This window comes from Podarcis muralis, chromosome 11 (genome assembly GCF_964188315.1).
Source record: "Podarcis muralis chromosome 11, rPodMur119.hap1.1, whole genome shotgun sequence".
NCBI classification, from domain to species: Eukaryota; Metazoa; Chordata; class Lepidosauria; order Squamata; family Lacertidae; genus Podarcis; species Podarcis muralis.
In genome coordinates this window covers 2917093-2930004 of record NC_135665.1, presented here as the reverse complement: position 1 = coordinate 2930004, position 12912 = coordinate 2917093, and the positions used below count along the sequence as shown (strand labels likewise).

At 46.0% G+C, this 12912-nt stretch overlaps 1 protein-coding gene across 1 annotated transcript in view; it reads left to right on the top strand.

Moving 5' to 3' along the window:
- Positions 1-10245: 10245 nt before the first annotated feature.
- LOC114606889 (uncharacterized) overlaps positions 10246-12912 on the top strand; it is a 40951-nt gene continuing 38284 nt past the window's right edge. Inside the window, exon 1 of the mRNA XM_077935962.1 lies at positions 10246-10727. Within this exon, the coding sequence (XP_077792088.1) occupies positions 10718-10727 (10 nt within the window). The 5' untranslated portion in view covers positions 10246-10717. The remainder of the gene's footprint in view (positions 10728-12912) is intronic.

The window sequence follows — 12912 nt, the reverse complement described above, 5'->3', positions numbered from 1 at the left end:
GCCATGCTGGCCACGTGACCCGGAAGCTGTACACCGGCTCCCTCGGCCAATAAAGCGACATGAGCGCCGCAACCCCAGAGTCGGCCACGACTGGACCTAATGGTCAGGGGTTCCTTTACCTTTACCTTTAAGCCACCACCAAGTGCTTCATTCAGCCCTTCCTCTGGAAAAGATCCAGCCAGTGTGGGTTGTGAGCACAGGCATAGAGTCAAATGCAAACAAGTGAGATGCTGGACACTTGCTGGACAGATGCTGGTAGGGGAGAAACATTTTTACTAGAATGACTTTTCTTTAAATAATCCCCTCTCTAGATCATCTACAAGAATGATCCATATGTTTGATGTTACTGAAGAAATCAGCTGATGGACAGAAGGGCAGGGAACCAGGTGGCACAGCAGGAATTTAATCCTTATTTATCAGCTGAGCAGGATTAAAGCCCTGTGCCAAACACCCCTTGAAGCAGTTTGCTCACTTGCTTAAACTGGTCAACCATGGCCACTCACTGGTGGGCAAGGTTCGCGCCCTAGCGCCAGCCCTGCCATCCTCTCGAAGGCACACCACTCCGCTGGCTCTTGCTCTGCTCCCTTGGTCACAGCGATGCTTGCTGGGGTTCCTCCCAAACCCAAAATTCAAATTTGACCTATCCGCGGCGGTTTCGGGGGCGGGGCAAGAGGAGTGGACCGTGTTGGAGCAGGCTTCACTCTGGTCTGCTCCTAAAGTGGGAAAGAGGGCCAGAGCTGATGCCAGAAGAGCAGTCGGCCCCCAGAGCCCACCCAGCCCTCCCTCTAATTTTATCCTTCTTTACAGGGTAACCTTTCTCCTTTCCAGGTCCATGGGCGTTACTACAGTCGGAGGGTGGTTGCTGTTTTTCTCAGATCCAGGAAGGAATTTCCCCTGCTCTGCAGGTTTTGCCTTTCCCGTAGCAATTGTCACAACTTTGGCAGTTTTAGGCCTTGGGTGGAATCCTTTAGTCTAACAATCAAAGAAGGGGTGATGTGGTGACTCACCCCTTTTGTGGTGGCGATATCAGGGTTCCCCATTAGAGGGGTTCTGAGGGGAGTCTCTGACCACAAGCACACAGAGTGGGCTGTAGAACCCCCCTCAGCAATGTGGAAGGGGGCCAGCTGTGTAAATGCATGTTTTGCAATGTCCCCATATTCCCAATTGACCCTGTCTCGCCTCAGACCCCCAGTAAGGGGCTGAGAGGGATACACGCTCAATGCCTAAACCAGGCATTGCCAAACCTGGCCCTCCAGCTGTTTTGGGACAATTCCCACCATCCCTGACCGCTTGTCCTATTACCTAGGGAAGATGGGAGTCAAAACAGCTGGAGGGCCAAGTTTGGCCATGCCTGGCCTAAGCTAAGGTTTCCTACATCTGAAATGTAATAAAGTTGTGGCCTTTTTAATCCCAAATATGTTGTCATGTCTACTCCTTGATCCTGAGGGGGGGGGTGCCTAGGCACGCAATTACATCATTGGCAATGGAATAGCTTTTGCTGTGTATATTACCTGAATTATTTGAAGTCTTTCTTCAGCTTTCTGTACTGGATATATAAAGGTACTTTCAGGTGTTTACACATTTCAGGCTGTGCTGAATCCATGTACAGTGGTACCTCAGGTTACATATGCTTCAGGTTACATACACTTCAGGTTACAGACTCCACTAACCCAGAAATAGTGCTTCAGGTTAAGAACTTTGCTTCAGGATGAGAAAAGAAATCATGCTCCGGCGGTGCGGCAGCAGCAGGAGGCCCCATTAGCTAAAGTGGTGCTTCAGGTTAAGAACAGTTTGAGGTTAAGAATGGACCTCTGGAACGAATTAAGTACTTAACCCGAGGTACCACTGTACTCAATAATTGTTGCATGCTATGGGTGCACACAATGAGACCATCTGATCCCCATCTGATGAAGCGGGACTTCTTATGGTGGTGGAAGGAGCTGCCATCTGGAAGCAAGCATGTTCTGGATAAGTGTGCCTTTGCCACCCTTGGTGCCTTCCAGAAGTTTTGGAACATTTCTCATCAGCCCCAGCCAGCACAGCTTGTTCAAAACATCTGGAGGGCACCAGGTGGGCAAAGACTGCTCTAGTGATATCCCTCTGCTACTATTTCACCTCCTGTGAATAGGGCAACACAATTCGGAGGGACATTTGGGCTCAACAGTTTACCTAGTCCCCTACTCTTTCACTTGATGTGTTGTGCTAGGGTAGCCCATTTCAGTAGAAGTGCTGGGTCCCAAAATACAGGAGTATGTACAGAGTATCGTTTCCACACACTGAACAGCTGCAGTCTCCCCATCCACTGTTTTCTGCCCACACCCAGGTAGAACCCAGGAGCAGTTTGCTATGCACTCTAGCCCAAGCTGAGCCAACACCCACTTCTAGTTTCTCCACCCTGTTCACAGGTGTTGAAATTGCTGGCTTTAATGTAGCAATTTTAAGGGGTATGCAAGCAATAATGCTCTCCAGACTTACTGACAGCATCTCTCCTCTTGGGGGCTGTTATTTCTCCTCAGGTGTTGCCTCAGATCAACACCTGCTAGTGAAATGTTACGTATTTTTCGTCCCATAGGACGCACCTAGTTTTTTTGGGAGGGGGGAAATAAAGGGAAAATTTTTTTCCTTTATTTCCCCCCCCCAAAAGCAGGTTGGGGAAACCGAACCAGGTCGAGGAACAGCGGGATGGCGGCGCTGCGCCTCCCTGCTGTCCCCCGAGCTCTTGGGGCTGGCCGATGTCTGCCCGGCACGAGGGGCGCTCTGCTTCAGGGCGCCCCGCCCACCAGGCAGCAGGCTGCTATCCGCAGCGTGGGGAGCCCTGCGGGGAACTCCTGCAGGGCTCCCCACACTGTGGATCTCTGTCCGGCGCGCGGGGCGCTCTGCTTCAGGGCGCCCTGCCCGCCGGGTGGCAGGCTGCTATCTGCCTAGGCTGCGGATCTGTTCCCGAAGCGCCGGGCGCTCTGCTTTCAGGGCGCCCGACGCTCCAGGAAGCAGGCTGCTATCCGCAGCCCAGACATCCCTGCGGGACCTCCCGCAGGGCTGCCTAGGCTGCAGATGTCTTCCTGAAGCCTGGAGAGCGAGAGGGGTCGGTGCGCACCGACCCCTCTCGCTCTCCAAGCTTCAGCGAAAGCCTGCATTCGCCCCATAGGACGCACCCAGATTTCCCCTTCATTTTTGGAGGGGAAAAAGTGTGTCCTATAGGGTGAAAAATACGGTATATTCAGTCCTGCAGTCACTCTCTGCCATACCAATCAACATATCCACCTCGACTCTATTGAGCTATTGAGGGTGACCAAGCTGTTCTGTGCATAGAGTCTCCCTTTAATTCAGGGCTGGGGAACCTTTTAGGTTCCATGGGCCAGATCCTTAACAGGAGCTGCCTCTCAGACCTAATTTGACAGCTGGGTGGGGCTGCCCAACTGTCAAAATCCCTTGTGCTCCAATGTCAGAGGCTTAAGGGGAAGTGGGAAGAGACATGCAATGCCCTTTTTATGTCTCCTTCCACTTCCCTTTTATGTCTTGGATACTAGAGACTTAAAGAGGGAGGGGGAAACCACCATGCTCCCAGTTGCCCCATGCTCCTGTTTGCAGGGCCGCAGCCTGGAAGGGGGCAGTTGATGCGCGCGCACACACACACACACACACACACACACACACGAGAACTAACTCACCTCACTCAAAATGGAGGGGGACAAGACTTTTAGTTTGTGACATATCAGCTTCTAGTTAAGAAGAGCTTGGTGGTGGTTGATTTTTTAAAAAAATTGATCACAACTGCACCCCTCATAAGAGTTAAGTCTCCAAATGCTGTCTCCTTTATCTGCCCAACCCTGCTCCTGGGTGGGTTTTTAAAAATCCATACCTTATCTGCTAAAGACCACAATCCTATACACACTTAACTGGGGAAGTAAGTGCTATTGAGCACAGTGGAGCTTACAATTAAATTAGCATAGATTTGTGCTGCAGGTGATCCTGAAGAAAACCTACCTGGAAGATCAGTTCCACCCATACCAACCAAACTGGTAGCTGCATTCATTGGGGAGGCTCTGGTAGAAATTCTGTCCCCACTTGTAGATTTGAGATGTAGCAGCATAGGGAAGAGCCTTTTCTGTGGTGGTCCCCAGGGTTTGGAACTCCCTCACCCTGAAGTTTTATCTGGCACCCACATTGTACATATTTTGGTGGCATTCTGAGGCACATCTTCTTACCCAGGCTTTCTGGGCTGGCTGAATATGAATTTTCACTGGTTCTGTACTGTTTTACTTGGATTGTTGTTTAATGCTTTCAGAATGCAGATGTGATTGTATTATGTTGTTGTTGTTGTTGTTGTTGTTGTTGTTGCATTGTTTCTGTGAAGGGCGGGCAACAAATATAGAATAAGAATAAGAAATCAGAGCAAGTTTCCACTCTGCTTAGAACAATCTGCATATCTTTAGCCTGGCCCTGACAAGGAGCAGCATCTGTGACTCAGAGGCACTCCCCCACGGCCTCTCCTTCCTTCTGGGGGAATAAGAAACTGCTTTCTTTGGCCTGCTACACATTCCAGCATTCCTTTTGCCAGCTCATCTTTGCAGCCCATCAGACTCTTGCTATTGCCAGGCTCAGTGTCCACGTAGCTCATTTCTTATGCTGAGATCTAGGAGTCCAATCTATTGTGAGTGTGTGGATGACATGCATTGTGTCCTGTGAAACTAGAGAGGGAAAAGCAACAAACTAGATGGATCATTCCCTGTGCTACTTCTGCAAATGAAAACCTTCCCATTATCTAGCAACCAGAAGAGAGACTGCAGTGCAATCCTGTAGTCATTTTCAGTGTCAAGGCTGCTGGCTGCTGTGTTTCATCTGCCACTGCATTCAAACCCCTGACTGAGGAAAGACCCCTGGTAGGGGAAGTGCTGTGGAATCAGGTCTGCTTAAAGATTTTGCCTGGGAGAATACGTGGATATCATGATGGCACTGATGTCATCATCACATGCTGATTGATGCCTTATATAAATGGGTGCTGGGGTGGAAGGCATCAGCATGCAGCATCGTGATTGGTTGCTGTTGGAGAGTTGATCGAGGGTGCTGCAAGGATGTCTTTCAATGCTGCTACGCTCTGTCTTGTTTCTACTTGTGTTGTTTTGCTTTCTACTTTGCAGCTGGGAATTCATAAGATCACACCCATGTTATGCCTGTGCAACTCTGGTACAGCTGTAGCATAGCCAGGGGTGCCTACCTGAATGAAATATTGGGGGAGCAGGTAAGCCCCGCCCCACATAATTGATCACATGATGTGGTGCATACCTACCATTTGAATGGCAATGCCCATCAACTTTGTGGGCCCCCACAAATGTTTTATTGGGGGTGAAGACCCCTCGGCTCCATGGAGTTGGCTCCTCTGAGCGTAAGAACTACTGTACTAGCAAGAGCATAAGAAGAAGGTAAATTATTTGTTGTTGTTGTTGCTTAGTCGTTTAGTCATGTCCAACTCTTCATGACCCCCTGGACCAGAGCACACCAGGCACTCCTGTCTTCCACTGCCTCCCGCAGTTTGGTCAGACTCACGTTTGTGGCTTCGAGAACACTGTCCAACCATCTCGTCCCCTGTCGTCCCCTTCTCCTTGTGCCCTCAATCTTTCCTAACATCAGGGTCTTTTCCAGAGAGTCTGGCCAAAGTATTGGAGCCTCAGCTTCATGATCTGTCCTTCCAGTGACCATTCAGGGCTGATTTCCTTAAGAATGGATACGTTTGATCTTCTTGCAGTCCATGGGACTCTCAAGAGTCTCCTCCAGCACCATAATTCAAAAGCATCAATTCTTTGGCGATCAGCCTTCTTTATGGTCCAGCTCTCACTTCCATACATCACTACTGGGAAAACCATGGCTTTAACTATATGGACCTTTGTTGGCAAGGTGATGTCTCTGCTTTTTAAGATGCTGTCTAGGTTTGCCATCGCCTTTCTCCCAAGGAGCAGGCGTCTTTTAATTTCGTGACTGCTGTCACCATCTGCAGTGATCATGGAGCCCAAGAAAGTAAAATCTCTCACTGCCTCCATTTCTTCCCCTTCTATTTGCCAGGAGGTGATGGGACCAGTGGCCATGATCTTCGTTTTTTTTGATGTTGAGCTTCAGACCATATTTTGCGCTCTCCTCTTTCACCCTCATTAAAAGATTCTTTAATTCCTCTTCACTTTCTGCCATCAAGGTTGTATCATCTGCATATCTGAGGTTGTTGATATTTCTTCCGGCGATCTTAATTCCGGCTTGGGATTCATCCAGCCCAGCCTTTCGCATGATGAAATCTGCATATAAGTTAAATAACAGGGAGACAATATACAGCCTTGTCGTACTCCTTTCCCAATTTTGAACCGATCAGTTATTCCATATCCAGTTCTAACTGTAGCTTCTTGTCCCACATAGAGATTTCTCAGGAGACAGATGAGGTGATCAGGCACTCCCATTTCTTTAAGAACTTGCCATAGTTTGCTGTGGTCGACACAGTCAAAGGCTTTTGCATAGTCAATGAAGCAGAAGTAGATGTCTTTCTGGAACCCTCTAGCTTTCTCCATAATCCAGCGCATGTTTGCAATTTGGTCTCTGGTTCCTCTGCCCCTTCAAAATCCAGCTTGCACTTCTGGGAGTTCTCGGTCCACATACTGCTTAAGCCTGCCTTGTAGAATTTTAAGCATTACCTTGCTAGCGTGCGAAATGAGTGCAATTGTGCGGTAGTTAGAGCATTCTTTGACACTTCCCTTCTTGGGGATTGGGATGTAGACTGATCTTCTCCAATCCTCTGGCTACTGCTGAGTTTTCCAAATTTGCTGGCATATTGAGTGTAGCACCTTAACAGCATCATCTTTTAAAATTTTAAATAGTTCAGCTGGAATATCATCACTTCCACTGGCCTTGTTATTTGCAGTGCTTTCTAAGGCCCATTTGACTTCACTTTCCAGGATGTCTGGTTCAAGGTCAGCAACCACACTACCTGGGGTATATGAGACATCCATTTCTTTCTGGTATAGTTCCTCTGTGTATTCTTGCCACCTCTTCTTGATGTCTTCTGCTTTTGTTAGGTCCTTTCCACTTTTGTCTTTTATTATGGTAATCTTTGTATGAAATGTTCCTTTCATATCTCCAATTTTCTTGAACAGATCTCTGGTTTTTCCCATTCTATTGTTTTCCTCTATTTGTTTGCATTGCTTGTTTAAGAAGTCCTTCTTGTCTCTCCTTGCTATTCTTTGGAAATCTGCATTCAATTTCCTGTATCTTTCACTATCTCCCTCGCATTTTGCTTGCCTTCTCTCCCCCGCTATTTGTAAGGCCTCGTTGGACAGCCACTTTGCTTTCTTGCATTTCCTTTTCATTGGGATGGTTTTTGTTGCTGCCTCCTGTACAATGTTACAAGCCTCCATCCATAGTTCTTCAGGCACTCTGTCCACCAAATCTAAATCCTTAAACCTGTTCCTCACTTCCACTGTGTATTCATAAGGAATTTGATTTAGATTGTATCTTACCGGCCCAGTGGTTTTTCCTACTATCTTCAGGTTAAGCTTGAATTTTGCTATACGAAGCTGATGATCTGAGCCACAGTCAGCTCCAGGTCTTGTTTTTGCTGTATAGAGCTTCTCCAGCTTTGGCTGCAGAGAATATAATCAATCTGATTTCGATGCTGCCCATCTGGTGATGTCCATGTGTACAGTCGTCTCTTGTGTTGTTGGAAAAGAGTGTTTGTGATGACCAGCTTGTTCTCTTGGCAGAACTCTATTAGCCTTTGCCCTGCTTCGTTTTGAACTCCAAGGCCAAACTTGCCAGTTGTTCCTTTTATCTCTTGACTCCCTGCTTTAGCATTCCAATCCCCTATAATGAGAAGAACATCCTTCTTTGGTGTCATTTCTATAAGGTGTTGTAAGTCTTCATAGAATTGCTCAATTTCAGTTTCTTCAGCACCAGTGGTTGGTGCATAAACTTGGATTACTGTGATGTTAAAAGGTCTGCCTTGGATTCGTATCGAGATCATTCTATCATTTTTGAGATTGCATCCCAGTACAGCTTTCGCCACTCTTTTGTTGACTATGAGGGCCACTCCAATTCTTTTACGGGATTCTTGCCCACAGTAGTAGATATGATGGTCATCCGAACTGAATTTGCCCATTCCCGTCCATTTTAGTTCACTGATGCCCAGGATGTCAATATTTATTCTTGCTATCTCATTTTTGACCACATCCAACTTACCAAGGTTCATGGTTCTTACATTCCAGGTTCCTATGCAATATTTTTCTTTACAGCATTGGACTTTCCTTTCGCTTCCATGCATATCCGCAACTGAGCGTCCTTTCGGCTTTGGCCCAGGCGCTTCATCAGCTCTGGATCTACTTGTACTTGTCCTCCGCTCTTCCCCAGTAGCATGTTGGACACCTTCCGACCTGAGGGGCTCATCTTCCAGCGTCATAACTTTTATATGCCTGTTGCCTTTGTCCATGGAGTTTTCTTGGCAGGGATACTGGAGTGGCTTGCCGGTTCCTGCTCCAGGTGGATCACGTTTGGTCAAAACTCTCCACTATGACCTGTCCATCTTGGGTGGCCCTGCACAGCATAGCCCATAGCTTCTCTGAGTTATTCAAGCCCCTTCGCCACGGCAAGGCAGTGATCCATGAAGGGGAGGTTAATTATTAGAATTGCTTAATTTGAAGTTATTGGCAGACATCACATGTCTGCCTAAGTCATCTACCATTTCATTCAAGGTGACAGAAAAAGTGTTTCAGATATTGGGCAAGCAGCTAATAATTAACAGGTTTATATGAATTACCACTTCAGCTAAATTGTTCATGGCATCTGGCCATTTTTATGGTCAAAATCAGCAACATTGCCCTCCAGGTTAAAAAAAAAGTGGTGAAATACTACGCATTATGAACAATGAATAATAATCACAGGTTGCTATAGACTAGAGGTTTAGGCATGACATGATAGCATCTCAGAGTGCCTACAGAAACCTTACAAGTTTTTCTGGCTGGTTGCAAAATAGCTCTTTGTGTGGGATGTGCTCTTCCCTAGTTGCAGTTATGAAAGAATTTCCAGCGAAAGCTGACTTGGATGGCGTCATAGGCCCCTAAGGAAGGAAAACATGAAGCTCCTGGTGGTCAAATGATCTGCCCTGCAGCACTGCCAGAAGAAAGCAATTGCTGGCTTTATAGGGAGCCTACCCAAATTAGATAGTCCATAAATGGATGCCTGAAAAGCCTCCCAAACAGGGGCAACCAACAGTGCCAGGAAACTTGCAACTTTGACTTTTATGTCAAATGTAGTATATTTGCAGGTACATTTTCTCTTACCTTTTTCTTACTTAGCATGTGACAAGCTGAACTTTCTGAATATTTATTCCTGGAAAGTTTTGCATATGTAAATGCACTGTTAGACAAATGGCCCATATACTGTATCAATATCTGCTTCTATGTACAAGACAACAACAAGAATCCACCAACAGCATATGAATCAATATGGCTAACCTGACTCAAAAACACCCACCCACCCCACTCACACACGAAAACAAAGTTCAACACAGCCAATCACGAACAAGCAACCGCACCCTAAGCCAACCACAATTTCTCTCACCACCAAAGGAACACAAGCGAATAGCAAAGAGAACCTGCACAAACGACGCTGACACAAAACCCCACACACACATTAAGCAAAATAGAAATATTGCCTCCCGACCCCACCCCCAGCCACCATGGCCCCTTCCACCTCTTCTCCCCTTTTTTCTTCGTAATGTAACCCTAATGTCTCAACAAATGAAACTGACCTATGGAAAATGTAACTTGAAAAAAGAGACATTGAGCATACCTTTGTAAACCAAGAAAACTTTAATAAAATATTATTTTAAAAATATATGCTTCTATGTGCTTCTGGGGGCACACTGAGACCAACATAACCTTGTGCTGTTCATCTGATAATATTCTTTATTGCAGGCATGGTCAACTGCAGTCAGACACAGTCACCATCCTGGCAGGAACGACATTGCCAGTGGGTTCTCCTCTTCTGCATTATGCGCTCCTTTTACTGGCACGACATGCAGTGGCGTAGCGTGGGGGGTGCAGGGGGGGCCGGCCGCACCGGGCGCAACATCTGGGGTTAGGGCAAATCCATGGGTTAGGGGGCGCAAATCCACAGGTTAGGGGGCGCAAATCCACGGGTTAGGGGGCGCAAATTACTTGCCTTGCCCCGGGTGCTGACAACCCACGCTACGCCGCTGCCGACATGCCACACTCCTGCTCCTGACATATATGCCAGGGCAAGAGCACAGGAGTCACCTACTGGCAGGCATTAGTCCAGACACTGCTCCATCTGGCTCTGTTGTCCTGGTGGAGCATCACTCAAGCAGGGATTGGCCATGTTTATTTCAGCATTGGGGATAGTCTTCTGAGACACCCTAAATCCCACATGCGATTTTTGTGAACTTTGAATTGAATGAGCCCCTAGGGTGTACAGAAGAAACACAGGGCTGCAGTGATGCCCTTTTAATTAATGGCCTGACTCCTGGCCAAAGAAGAAACCCGATTCCCTATCAGAAGCATGGCTTCATTTCCACAGGAAACCATATCCTAGTCCATGTCAAAAGGCTCCTGCATTTTTAAACATGCTCTGTGTCAGATTCTTCCACATGAAGCAGCTTGTTCTTAAAGAAACAAAACAAAAAAGCTCTTGAGTGAATTCATTATCCTGACTCTACTGTTTGTTCACCATGGAAGAAGGTAAATTTGCTCAAGTTTTTATTTTCTTTTAAGTAAATCTTTTGTTCAGCTGGGTTAAGGCTTCCTGGGAGTGGCAAATGTGACTTGCATGATCAATATTTGTTCAGTGGCTTAAATGTGATTGCTTGTTTATAAAATGCTTGAAACTGGCTCATAAAACAATGTAGATTTTGCTCTCATACTCAGAGGAGCAAAAAGAGAGATACAATTACCTATATTTTAAATTAACATTAATTTGCTGCTGGGGGGGGGGGGGACTGAGCCACACTTCCCAACTGCATAGATGTGAGAAACAGAGAGAAAAATACAGGGACTTTGCCCTTTCTAACACCAAAACTGGGAAGTTAGAATGTTTAAACAAAAGTACAAGTTTTGTTTAAACTTTTATTTAAACTTTGCAAGGACTTTATAATTTTAGTATTAGGACAGGTGTTAATTTCAGATTGATTTAGTGGAAGAACATCCAGCCCTTATCATCTACTGGATGGTTTCCAAGATAAAGCTGCTCCTTAATCTGAAATATGCTTAAACTATTTCAAAAGGTCACTGTTTGCACGGTGCTTTCCCCCTCCCATCTCCTCCCCCCAACAAGCAATGCTGCAATCCATTCCTCCATGTCTCTTCGGTCAGAGACAAGAGTGTTGCATTTGCACTATGGCTTAACAATAATGATGAAATATGAACATCTACAGAAATAGTGGTTTGCCCACTTGGCAAGAAACCAAGCAAAATTTTCTGTTTGCAAAAAATGCTGGTAAAAGTTCAGTGAGGTATTTCATCTGATTTATAAGTAAGCAACAACAAAAGTATTTTAGTAAAATAATGTGAGAGCAGGGCAGACTGGGGACCTTTCAGCTTTAAATGTTTATTGAAATACTGGCACAACAAAATCAAACTAGCTTTAAATTAACTGCAGAGTTGCCCAAAGTGTTAACAAAAGGCACTTGGTAGAACTGAACCTCAGTGAAGTAAGCATTCAAAGGTCAAACCTAATGCCTAGAATGGTAGCCTTAATTTCAAAGACACTGTCTCAGACAGCCAGATGTTGGATTTAGCATATGCTCCTTGCTTCAAATGACCTTGACGCATCTTCCTGGCCTTAGATGGTAAACAGATGTGGACAGAAGTGGTGTGATGCAGTAGTAAGGACTAGAGCAGAAGATTTGATGATGGTGAAACCCCAGTTCCTTGATTAGCTATATAGTTCACTAGGTGGTTTGGTTTGAACACCACACACAAACACACCCTTTCATCACAGGGTGTCTATAAAGCTAGAGCATTTCTCTTGGCCTTTAAAGGAAAGGTGAGATACAACATGGGCAGAGGTGTACTGAGGGGATGGTGAACCTAGCCTCCGCTGGGGGTTCAAGCCCAGGGAGGTGTTTGTGTGGTGATGTCCTGCTGCCGACACTGCAAGATCAAAGATGGGAGAAGCTTCCCATCCTTCTCACACTGCAGCACAAAGGTGTGCAGTTTTTTCACCCTTCCTTCTATTTACAAAGCTGGCAGCAACTAAAGCCCTCTTCCCACATTCCAGTGGTATTCCACACATTCAAAAATGTACTCAGTGTAGAAATATTTGTTCTCATAGATTTGTATGTGTATAGGCACCTTTCCACATAATTGGGACATTTACTTGTTTATTGCCTTTATATCCCACCTTCTTCTTCCCAAAGGTGCTCAAGGTGGCATGCATAGTTCTCTCAACTCCATTTTACCCTCACAACAACCCTATGAGGTAGGTTAGGCTGGGAGGCAGTGACTGGCCCAAGATCGGCCAGTGAGCTTCATGGGCAAGGGGTGGTTTGAACCCTTGTATCCCAAGGTCCTCAACCAACACTAACCACTACACCACACAGGTAGAACATTGCCAGAATGTCTGAAGAGGACTAGTATCTTCTTAATTACCTGTCTTGGAGTGTTATTCAGTGCTAGCCATCTCAGAGTAGACCAATTAAAGTTAATGGACATGACTAACTTAGGTTCATTTGTTTTCCTGGGTCTACTTTGAGTAGAACTCAGTTGACTACAACATTTGATTTGGACAAATTGTTTCCATGCTAACAATTTTATCTGAAATTGCAATTCCAGGTATTTGGACAGTGCTAGCAATCCAGTTTTTGGTCGTTTGTTTTTAGTATTCAACTTTGTGTGGATGGAGCAGTTATTGTGTGGTACTGGGTGA